General features: G+C 40.5%; 1 protein-coding gene across 1 annotated transcript; it reads left to right on the top strand.

The window, feature by feature from the left end:
- The first annotated feature begins 606 nt into the window (after positions 1 to 606).
- LOC311115341 (lipid scramblase CLPTM1L-like) lies at positions 607 to 11,142 on the top strand. The gene is made up of 16 exons (XM_084190533.1): positions 607 to 1,195; positions 1,319 to 1,413; positions 1,708 to 1,897; positions 2,309 to 2,463; positions 2,821 to 3,017; positions 4,677 to 4,771; positions 5,059 to 5,143; positions 6,258 to 6,361; positions 8,343 to 8,408; positions 8,515 to 8,565; positions 8,711 to 8,793; positions 8,920 to 8,954; positions 9,183 to 9,238; positions 9,476 to 9,520; positions 9,761 to 9,876; positions 10,343 to 11,142. Exons 1-16 carry the CDS (start codon positions 1,031 to 1,033, stop codon positions 10,431 to 10,433), a joined length of 1,629 nt encoding a protein of 542 aa, XP_084046659.1. The 5' UTR covers positions 607 to 1,030; the 3' UTR covers positions 10,434 to 11,142.
- The last annotated feature ends 1,391 nt before the right edge of the window (positions 11,143 to 12,533 follow it).

The raw sequence follows: 12,533 nt of genomic DNA, 5'->3' as shown, positions 1-12,533 counted from the left end.
AGAAAGTTAATCTCATTCTAGTTCTGTATGAGATACAGGCACGCTTCTCTCTCTCACCACAGCAATAGCCACGCATTGGTCTATATGTGCTACAATGTTGTGCAAATCATAAACACGTTTTCACATTAGGTTTTTTATGGGGCATCCAGGACAATTACAGTGGAGTCAACTGTAATGAGCCTAACTCTGATTGCTTTTATTATAATGCAAACTGTGAAAATTATTTTTCATGCCACGAGAGGTACCGGATCCTGGTCAATGGGTTCCGGAACAAAACAGTCCAAAACTGAGAGGTGCCGGATCCCGATCAAATTAAACACTGCTATTATAATAATAGCTTCATATATTGGATTTAGTCAAGTCAAGAGGTTTGTGTTAATTGTTTTTCAAAACCAAGAAATTCAACATATTTTAATTAGTTTCTACAATACATGGAAAAATTCTGCTTCTATTGTTGACGTTGACCTGGCACTGACAGTAAAGGTGACTTGGAAAAACGGAAATTATAATCAAGAGCGAACTGTACTGCATGGAGCGTGGGTGACATCTAGCGGCCAATATATTTTCAACCGGTATGAGATTGTTGGATTTGCGCAGCCGCAGTTTGATACTGTCCTGAATATTCTAACCAGGAAATAAATTACGGAAGTAGCTAGCTGACAGATCCATGCTTCTTTAAAATAGCCGTGATATTGCAATTTCGAGATGCAAAATGGCGAGCAGAATTCGGGGATTTTATAATGCACAAAATATGAACTAATAGACATTGCATTTGATAGGTAAAAGAAATGAGGAGACGATAGCTAGCCATGGTTAGCCTAGCACCTGCCGACATATGTGACCTTAATGTCCAGTCCATAAACTACACTAACGTTACAGTATGAGCAATTCATCTACCGACGTTAATCTGCCTCAGCTAAATTCTCTCTCGGTTTCGCATCTGTCCTCGGCTCTGGTCAGAAGAGGATAGCGTCGCTACGGTATCTGACTGGCACATTTCGTATTTGAAGGACTAGACGGAGTCAGGAGCATGTTTCAGAAGATCTCTTTCACGGCGCTCATAGTCGGGGTGTTCGTTGTGTATGTTTCGCACACTTGCTGGGTGATGTATGGCATCGTTTACACCAAGCCTTGTGAGAACCCCAAATTCGAAAACTGCATCAACCCTTATTTGGCAGGAAAACCAAGACTGCAGGTTGGTATGCATCATTGCAAGCCAGCTAGATGAAAAAACGCAAGCTTGCCAGTCAAGACAGTTGTTTTGGGTGTGAAAATTGATTCGTGAACATTTTCTGTGTTCTTTATTCCCCATTCTCAGCTGAGTATCTATACAGCCTTGCGACCCAATGCTGATGGTGGACAGACCCTCATTCACAAGGAGGAGGACTTTGATGTTGAGACCAAGTTTGAAAGGTGCAACATTTCTTACGGTTACAGGATATGGCGGTATCCATCGTGCTTATTACATCTGACTGACTGATAATCACCTATGGAAACTTTGTGGTAGACACAGTCAGTGATCTCTGGGTATTTGCATGATGACTAGGACTTCATGTTAGCAAGTCATCTGGAGCCAAAACGGGTGCAGAAATCTGCCCACATTCATAGTAACTGATTAACATTGAACAAACCGACTATAGAGACTACTTCAACCTGCAAAGTTCTACCTCTCCCTGCTATATTGACCTATGTATCCCTTTCCTATAGGATAGTGAATGTGTCCCTCCCGAAGAAGACCCGTAAGAATGGGACTCTGTATGCCATGGTGTTTGTACACCAGGCAGGCATGTCTCCGTGGCAGGACCCCAGACAGGTGCATCTGGTGTCCCAGCTCACCAGCTACATGATACCCAAACCACCAGAGGTCAGCCTGATCTCAGGGGAGGAAGCACCACAGGTCAGACTACTATTACACCACACAATGCCTGCGTTCTAAATGGCACCCTATATAGTACACTACTATGGGGCTCTGGTCAAAAGTAGTCCACTATAAGGGAATAGGGTGCTATTTGGGACGCAACCAACACTTACAAGATCCAAAGCAAGACATTTATACATCTCTTTATTATTAGGATGTGTCCGTGTGCACAGGCAGTGGCTTGCCTTGGAATCAACCATTCTGAATTGTCCCTGTATAGCATATATTTTTTTAATGTTTGTCTACATAAGTCTGTTACATTTGAATGCCTTTCACATTGGAATGCATTTCTGTGGAGTATGTCTTTCAAACTGTCATGCTGATTGTGATGTTCAGTTTTTCCCCTGTCTTTTTCTCTCTGGTCTGCTGTTGTCATTGTGCCCAGGGCAGGTGGAGCAGCAGAAACAGAAGCCTAAAAGAGGTGACTCTGCAGTGGACCGGCCCGTGTCTCACTGGCGCTCCCGTCTCACCCTCAATGTGGTGTCAGAGGACTTTATCTTCGACAGGGACTTCCTGCCCAGCGACGTGCACCGCTACCTGAGAGTGTAAGAACACACTTATGATACAATCTAGAATTGAAATTCATCATACACTCACAAATGGACACCTGGAACTAACGATACAGTACACCTTCTTCAGGGTGAAGAAGGCACAGTGATGCTGAAATATTGGTGGTTTACCCAATCAATTACTGGGAGCTTGTATATAGAGTGTGCGACTCTTTATTTATTTTTATAGCCTACAGTTTACCCGCCGTTAGTCAGCATCTCTACCAACCTTTTTTGGGGGGGGGTGCACCAGCTCATGCTTTTTATTACAATACAAAAATGTAAACTTCAAATTCCAGAGCCTTTTTATTCAATCATTTATATGTTTTCCTTGATTGTTTTACTGTGTTCCAGATTTCAAAATGGAAAGAAGAGGATGTACCTTCCACTGCTGTTTGTGGATGAGCTGAGCAACAGAGTGAAAGACTTGCTGGAGATCAACAGCACCAGCACAGAACTCCCTCTCACCATCTCCTATGACACCATCTCCCTCGGGAAACTCCGCTTCTGGATTCACATGCAAGATGCCGTCTACTCCCTGCAACAATTCGGTGAGTAGTACTATAGAAATTGTTTACCGGACACAGATTAAGCCTAGTCCTGGACAAAACATTATTTTCCATTTTAGATTCTTCATTGAGATTGCTTTTTAGTTCAGGACTAGCCTTTAATCTGTGTCAGGGAAATAGCACCCAATATGCTAGTTGATACTAGTGTGCAGAATTGACACTAATCTGCATGAGTCGTTCTACCTACCGCCAGAGGATCACAAACTGAACGACCACATCACGAGAGAGACATCTGTCTTATCGTTGCTGCTGTTATGTCATTAATTGAGTCTGCGTGGAAGAGGTTCTGCAACTGTAGTAAGAAATATATAATACAATCCTTTGTTTTGTCTGTTTTGAACATGCAAATCAATGTTTGATAAATGCCCACAAGAAAATCACTTTTTTTAAACTGAAAGACGATACCCAGAGCTTACCCATGATGTTGCACAATGATTTAAGTCAATAAGTCATAGTTTGATATATTTGGGCTTGAAGTGGGAAATCCGAAGTGGGATTTTTTCAGTGGCAATGCCGTGTGTTTCCCTGTGATATGACGTGCTAATGCTTTTCAGTCTACATTTATTCTCAGGGGTTTTATTTGAAAGTTACCACCCACCAGCATGGCATTGTTTATTAATCAGAAACACCTGCAAAGTTCTTCGTCTTCGAGTCCGGACTGAGCAAAAAAGGTTTTCGCCGTAGCCTACACTGAGCCATGGAGCTAATTTAAAATAGGGGGTGTAAACTTAGGTTTTTGCACCTCCCCCCTTTTTTTTACCAGAAGATTAACATAATCAATTGGATAATTTGTGAATTTTCACTAATTGATGAGCTAGTCTTTATATAGAAAAATATGACAATTTTATAAATGGTATAATTGTGTGATATGATTGCATTTTGCAACCCTGCTCATCTGTTGCTTCACAGCTTTGATTGGTGCAGCTAAACCACAAGTGTCTATCCTATAATGAACAGGCGCCCACGAAAGAAAATTCAAGTCACTTGTTTATCTATTTTGTTGTGCTGTTACATTTGTATTGGTGTTTCGTGTCTGATGCGCTCAGGGTGTTTTGCAATGTAATTTACAACGTGCATCATGAGCAAAGTCATTGTAGCCTATCATTTTACTTCCCCTGTGAGAACCATGAGCACGGGCTGACTTGGCTTTGCTGTACCGCAGCCGAAGCCTGCCAGCAGCCTTCCTACCAAGGGTTGCACCTTGTCCATTACAATGTAGAAAAATGCTTGTCTCTTATGGAAGATGCCAAAACGTTGGAGATGACAATAGATGGTGATGTCAAAGATACTGGTTTCCATCTGTGGTGAAGTTTTCCCTATTATGCTTATGACAAATCCAGCTCCAGAACCAGCCAGCTGGCTAATCTTTTGAATACGGTGTAGTAAAAAAAAAAAAAAAAAAACTGGCAACAACAGATATCATTAGCTTGCTAGATAAGGTTAGCAAGATAGCTAACTAAGGTTAGCATGCTAGCTAGCTACACTGACATGCGTCAGTTCTCTATTTGTTGATGTTTTTCCAGTCCACGTGGAAATCTCCAGGACATTTTTTTCCCACCCCCAATTCGTGATTATGTATAGGAAGCCTGCGTCATTCTTCGGAGGTGGAACCTAAGCAAATTTGGTTTGTTGTGATTTCAGGCTTCACTGAGAAAGATGCTGATGAAATCAAGGGCATTTTCGTGGAAACCAACCTGTACTTCTTAGCCCTCACCTTCTTCGTAGCTGCCTTTCATGTAAGAATGTGAAGTCGTACTGTTCCATATAAATTAAGTGACGATCATCTTTAATGTTTACATTTTGAAATGTTTTGTCATTTAGCCGTCGCTCTTATCCAGAGCAACTTACAGGAGGGCAGATTTGTTTCACCTAGTAGGCTCTTAGATTCGAACGAGCGACCTTTCAGGACTTTACTGGCCAAACACTCCTAACCGCTAGGCTATGTGCCGCCCACATGCATGACTGAGATTCACTCAATTATTCCTGTATCACATTGCATCTTAAAAGCGTGTTTCATTTGCAGCTCCTATTTGATTTCCTGGCCTTCAAACATGACATCAGCTTCTGGAAGCAGAAGAAAAGCATGGTGGGGATGTCCAGCAAAGCAGGTGGGTTAACTTCTTACTAGGATGCTGTTAGGCAGGGTTGGGGTCAATTCCAATTGAAGTAATTCAGGAAATTATTTGAATTTAAAACTTTTAAAATAAATACATAGCTTCTCCTTTTCTGTTTATTGAGAAAAAATATATACTTTTTTAATGTATTGAATTGGAGTTTCAGTTTACTTCCTGAATTACTTTTACATTTTAGTCATTATCCAGAGCGACTTAGGTAGTGCATTCATCTTAAGATAGTTTGGTGAGACAACCACAAATCACAGTCATAGTAAGTACGGTGGGGGGGGGGACGACATTGGCTATTCGGTGGAATTCAATATATGCCTTTGTGTGTGTGTGATATTATATTCCAGATATACACAGAGTATACCAAACATTGAAAAAAAAATAATAATAATCGTGATTACGAAACATGATCCGCCAAACCGCGCTTCTTAACACCCAATCGCTTAACCCGGAAGCCAGCTGCACCAATGTGTCGGAGGAAACACCGCTCAACTGACGACCGAAGTCAGCATGCAGGCGCCCGGCCCGCCACAAGGAGTCGCTAGAGCGCGATGAGCCAAGTAAAGCCCGGCCGGCCAAACCCTCCCCTAACCCGGACGACGCTGGGCCAATTGTGCGCCGCCTCATGGGACTCCCGGTCACGGCCGGGATCGAACCCCAGGCTGTAGTGACGCCGCAACATTGCGATGCAGTGCCTTAGACTGCTGCGCCACTTGGGAGGCGGTGGAGCGTTCTTGATACACACAGGGAACTGTTGAGTGTGAAAAGACCAGCAGCGTTGCAGTTCTTGACAAACGGGTGCGCCTAGCATCTACTACCATACCCCGTTCAAAGGCACTTCAATATTTAGTCTGGCCCAATCACCCTCTGAATGGCACACATACACAATCCATGTCTCAGTTGTCTCAAGGATTAAAAATCCTTCTTTAGCCTGTCTCCCCTTCCTCTACACTGATTTGAAGTAGATTTAACAAGTGACATCAGCTTTCACCTGGTCACTCTGTCATGGAAAGAGCTGTTCTTAATGTTTTGTCTACTCAGTGTATATGCAACGTTTGACAATTCCCCTTACATGTGTTTATGTTGTGGTCCTTTCCAGTACTGTGGAGGTGTTTCAGCACCATTGTGATTTTCATGTACCTGTTTGATGAGCAGACCAGCCTGCTGGTCCTCATTCCTGCTGGAGTAGGCTCCATTATCGAGGTACGTCTCCTCACATGCATTTAGTGGCTTTGTCCCTAATAGTCCCTATGTATTTTTATTTGACCTTTATTTAACTAGGCAAGTCAGTTAAGAACAAATTCTTATTTACAATGACGGCCTACACCGGCCAAACCCAGACAACGCTGGGCCAATTGTGCGCCGCCCTATGGGACTCCCAATCACGGCCGGTTGTGATACAGCCTGGAATCGAACCAGGGGGTATTGCACTACTTTTGAGCAGGGCTACCTATATCCCGATTTAACTGTCGTTCCTCACAAAGTCTGCACTTGTTTAATAATTCACAGATTTTTTAAAGGATATGACAGGTATATAGATTCCAAAGGATATGACTGGTATATAGATTCTAAAGGATATGACTGGTATATAGATTTTAAAGGATATGACTGGTATATAGATTTTAAAGGATATGACTGGTATATAGATTCTAAAGGATATGACTGGTATATAGATTCTAAAGGATATGACTGGTATATAGATTCTAAAGGATATGACTGGTATATAGATTCTAAAGGATATGACTGGTATATAGATTTTAAAGGATATGACTGGTATATAGATTTTAAAGGATATGACTGGTATATAGATTCTAAAGGATATGACTGGTATATAGATTTTAAAGGATATGACTGGTATATAGATTCTAAAGGATATGACTGGTATATAGATTCTAAAGGATATGACTGGTATATATATTCCAAAGGATATGACTGGTATATAGATTTTAAAGGATATGACTGGTATATAGATTTTAAAGGATATGACTGGTAAAAAGATTTTAAAGGATATGACTGGTATATAGATTCCAAAGGATATGACTGGTATATAGATTTTAAAGGATATGACTGGTAAAAAGATTTTAAAGGATATGACTGGTATATAGATTTTAAAGGATATGACTGGTATATAGATTTTAAAGGATATGACTGGTATATAGATTCCAAAGGATATGACTGGTATATAGATTTTAAAGGATATGACTGGTATATAGATTCCAAAGGATATGACTGGTATATAGATTTTAAAGGATATGACTGGTAAAAAGATTTTAAAGGATATGACTGGTATATAGATTTTAAAGGATATGACTGGTACATAGATTTTAAAGGATATGACTGGTACATAGATTTTAAAGGATATGACTGGTATATAGATTTTAAAGGATATGACTGGTATATAGATTCTAAAGGATATGACTGGTATATAGATTTTAAAGGATATGACTGGTATATATATTCTAAAGGATATGACTGGTATATAGATTTTAAAGGATATGACTGGTAAAAAGATTTTAAAGGATATGACTGGTATATAGATTTTAAAGGATATGACTGGTACATAGATTTTAAAGGATATGACTGGTACATAGATTTTAAAGGATATGACTGGTATATAGATTTTAAAGGATATGACTGGTATATAGATTCTAAAGGATATGACTGGTATATAGATTTTAAAGGATATGACTGGTATATATATTCTAAAGGATATGACTGGTACATAGATTTTAAAGGATATGACTGGTATATAGATTTTAAAGGATATGACTGGTATATAGATTCTAAAGGATATGACTGGTATATAGATTTGTGGGAAGTAGTGAACATGTGCACACTTCAGCAGAAAGGAGATATTATTGGGACCCAGGGCTCTGGGAATAGGGTTCCATTTGGAACGCAGACAGTGTTTCCTTAAGGTTCTCTATTTGCACAGTTACTGTTGTTCACGTTAGTAAAATGTATTTCGTCAGATTGAGTTGATAGTCTTTTTCTGTTTGCTGCACTTGGTGCACTATTCAGTGACTCAATGTTTTCCTCCTTTTGTATGTTTGGTCATTCAAACATCCTGTGTCCTGGTTTCTCTTAATCCCCTATGTTTTAGATCCTTGTAGGTTATTGTGTTCTTGTAGTTTGTTGCACGGTGTCCTCTCGACGCCTGACTGGTTTATCTGTCCCTCTACAGGTGTGGAAGGTGAAGAAAGCCTTTAAGATACAGATTGTCTGGAAGGGTGTAAAACCAACATTTATAGTAAGCCTGGTTTGTTTGGAAGGATATCCGAGTTCATTTCTTCAGGATTACGTTTGGTCTCCGTTTGTTCTACATTGATATCAAGTGTGTGTTTTTCTCCCTGCAGTTTGGAAAGTCTGACGAATCAGAGAGGAGGACTGTAGAGTATGATACTCTGGTGAGACTTGCCATATACATTTGTTTTGTCCATTTCAAAAAGCACCAAACACTACATGTGTTCCTTTCTCCTCAGTGTGTATATAAGTAGCATTGTCATAAATAGCATCCATTTGATTTTCCTTTCAACGTTCTTCTCTTCCCAGGCAATGAAGTACCTGTCGTATTTACTCTACCCAATGTGTATTGGAGGAGCGGTTTATGCCTTAGTGTTTTTGAGATACAAAAGGTAGGCTATAACATTGTCTGGACAATAACATATCGATTCCCCCCTTGGAGCCTCGATGTTGCCCAGACCCGGTCTACTATGCGTTTTGAATGTGTAATAATGTCTCCTCTGCTTTCTGTTTGGCAGTTGGTACTCCTGGATCGTCAACAGTTTAGTGAATGGTAAATTCTCTGACATTACCCAGAAGCCAGCATGATTTGCTGTAATTTACTTTTAAAAGCCAGATTTACCATAAGCGTTGTTTTTTTTTGTTTAGATCAATTGTTTTATTATATGTTCAGTCATTAGGCAGAATCATTGGACAAATAAAAAATGCATTGTCAGTGCACGTCCATGATCATCAATAATAGAAGTATTGTTATTCCCATTGATGGTTTATTTTTTGACAGGAGTATACGCTTTTGGATTCCTCTTCATGCTACCTCAACTCTTTGTTAACTACAAGGTCAGTTACATTATACATTTTAGTCATTTAGCAGACGCTCTTATCCAGAGCGACTTACAGTTAGTGAGTGCATACATTTTTTTCATACTGGCATGCTGCCGCATACTGGCGCCATGCTCTACCAACTGAGCTACACGGGTATACTGAGCGCTAGTGCACGTCTTCCGTGGTGTATTATCACATGACGCTAAAATCCAGACGCTGGTGTCCATATCGATTTTATTCTTGTTTCAACAGTTCAAATCCGTGGCACATCTACCCTGGAAAGCATTCATGTATAAAGTGAGTGAATTGTATCAGGCCTCATTTGAGAGATCGTCAGGTTTTACACTGTTAGATGGAAATGGTTTTTATCATTGACGGGCGATAAGAGTATGGTTACCAGAATGTGTAATAATTGTTGCAATGAAACATCCATAAATCTATCCGAAAATAGACATAATAAGGTGATGAAAATGAAGCTGAAGGACGTTTAATGATAGTCGGTTTATATTTATTGCGTCTCATCTTGTCCATCCCCAGGCGTTCAACACCTTTATCGACGACATATTTGCCTTCATCATCACCATGCCCACCTCCCATCGGCTAGCCTGCTTCAGGGATGATGTGGTCTTCCTCGTCTACTTGTACCAGAGATGGTAAGCCACACGGCAGACACACACACACACACACAGGTGTAGGATCTTCATTTGATCACTGTTTTGTTGCTGAGAATTTCCCAACGCTGCAGGAAATGTAGATGAGCTTTGTGATTTACATAATTTCACTGAAAACCCACACTAACACAAGGTTATATTAACAGTATTGCACTTTTTAAAGTATCCTACTTTTGTCCAGCTAATAGCCTAACCACCGATCAAGCAACATTATAGACTAAACGTTCAAATTCTGTTGCTGCAGGATTATTTATCTGCGACAATACTGGTCAAATTAAGATCCTACACACACACACACACACTGCAGTTTCCCTAAATTGACTGTTGCAGTTGGTAAAATGAGTCACTTGTAAATAACACGATCTCCAATGCTACAACAGAATATCCTCACATTGACCGCATCAATTTGTTTACTACAACCTTTACCCCACTCTTTTTCTCTCGTAAGGCTGTATCCTGTTGATAAGACCAGAATGAACGAATACGGACTGTCTTACGACGAGGAAGAGATACCCGAAGGAAAGGCCCACAAAGACTAAAACTGATCACAGACACACATGCAGGTCCTGAGAGCCATGTGTAGAAGATGGACCTACACGTCGCTGTGCTGGGATGGGGTACTATGCCTGTAAAACACTTTGGTGTTATTTGTCACAAGGTGGATTTGCCTCGTAGGGAAGGTTCAGATATCCTTACTGCTCTCCTAAGCCCCTCACTCCCAGCCAGTCACCACCCACCTTATACCTACCCAGACCATTGAAGACTTGAGTGGGCTTACCTAAGCAATACGATGCCTAGCACAGCACTGGTTGAATTGGCCACAGCTGCCACCAGTTGAAGGAGCATGGACCAACCCATTATGTATAACATGATTGGTGAATGTGTTTGTCTATGGAATGGGACCAACTCAGTCCCCCTCCCCTTGCCCGCCTGCCTGCACCTGTTTTCCCCCATCCAACTTATAAAAAATAAATAAAACACCTGGTGCTTCATATCATGATGTCATCATCAGGAGACGCTAACTGATGTCACCACGTTTTGTTCTCTTGGTCAAAGCGAACAGAATCCTGTTTGATAATTCAGAAGAAGATCTCAGCTTTTATGTTTGTATTTGACCTTTGTAAAGTATTAGAACATGAAGACCACGAGATGATGGTGCCAAATATGGGAAATTATATTTGATGTGCTTTGAATGTGAAAATGTGTGATGTTACATTTAGTTAATTGTTATTAAAGCATTCGATAATGTTTGATTGTTTTGTTGGAGTATGAGTAAATGTATAAATGTACTTTGGGAAAGTGTTATAAGGACCAATGGGGTGGAAAATATATTTCCTTTTGTCAGAAATTCAGAATTGATTGTCATTTTGTCTGTAAATATTTTTTACACACACAAAAATAAAAATCTTAGATGAGGGGGGAAAATGTAATGATTTAAGAACCATCAGATATGTGAAGGTCTCTGTCTTTTAAAAAAATGTTTATTGATCAAGTTCTATCAGGGTATTCAACTCTTACCATACGACGTCCGGAGCCTGTTGGTTTTCTGTTCTACATTATCATTAATTGCACCCACCTGGTGTTCCAGGTCTTAACCCTGATTAGAAGGGGGAAAATGCAGTGGAACTGGGTTCCAGGTCTAAATCAGTCCCTGATTAGAAGGGGATAAATGCAGTGGAACTGGGTTCCAGGTCTAAATCAGTCCCTGATTAGAAGGGGATAAATGCAGTGGAACTGGGTTCAAGGTCCAGAGTTGAGTTTGAGTGCTGTAGTTGATGCTTTGTGTTAAAACAAATCCCATGTTTGTTTTCCTCCCACAAGGATGGGGATCATTTAATGTAGCCCATCTTAGTTTATTTTTGTGAATTGTTTGCATCATGCCAAGGCTGTAGGCATGTTTCCATTGACCCAGGTTTATTCAAAGATTATAATTTTTTTAATGGAAATTGTGTTTTCCGAATATAAATGATTTACAAATGATTTTGAAGGTACCAGGTGCATGTGATGTCATCACGAAGGCCTAACTATGAATATCCACTCCACATTTAAGTCTAAATGCCTACTGCTTGCAAAATAAAAAATTTCAACTATAAAAATTGTTTCTTTGCAGGACAAGGATTGTCCTGACTCAAGAATGCCTGAATTGCTTCGCCTTGCTTTTCTGGTTGGCTGGATGCAAGCTTCACCATCCAATTATTTCAGATCTACAGGAGTGCAAGTTTCACCAAGGCATCGACCTTGGCGATATGTTGGCACATGAGAATCATTAGAATATGGCAACTATTAGTAAAGTATTGCATTCTATCCATGCCGGCTTTCATGCTCTGCCCAAACGCTACGCTATGCCACGCCCATGGACATTAGTTCTTCTCTGCTATGAGTCTGGATCTGAGTACCTCCCAGACGATTTCTAGAACGCAAACACATTCTAACTGTTCTTACTGGTCCCAGAAACCGAGCGGCTGGGCCAAAACACATATGGGTAAAGCATCGTTTTGAAAATTCGTCATAGGCTTTGATCAGCGGTTCCCAAACTAGGGGTCTCCTGACATGAAAATGGTGTAGCGGGAGAATTTCCAAAATTCAGAAGATTGTCTCACGATTCCCAAGCATGAACGGGCACAGGGGATGTTCAGTGT

Source organism: Coregonus lavaretus, assembly GCF_964263955.1.
Source record: "Coregonus lavaretus genome assembly, contig: HAP1_SCAFFOLD_2647, whole genome shotgun sequence".
Classification (NCBI taxonomy): Eukaryota; Metazoa; Chordata; class Actinopteri; order Salmoniformes; family Salmonidae; genus Coregonus; species Coregonus lavaretus.
This window is presented reverse-complemented; position numbering and strand designations above follow the sequence as displayed.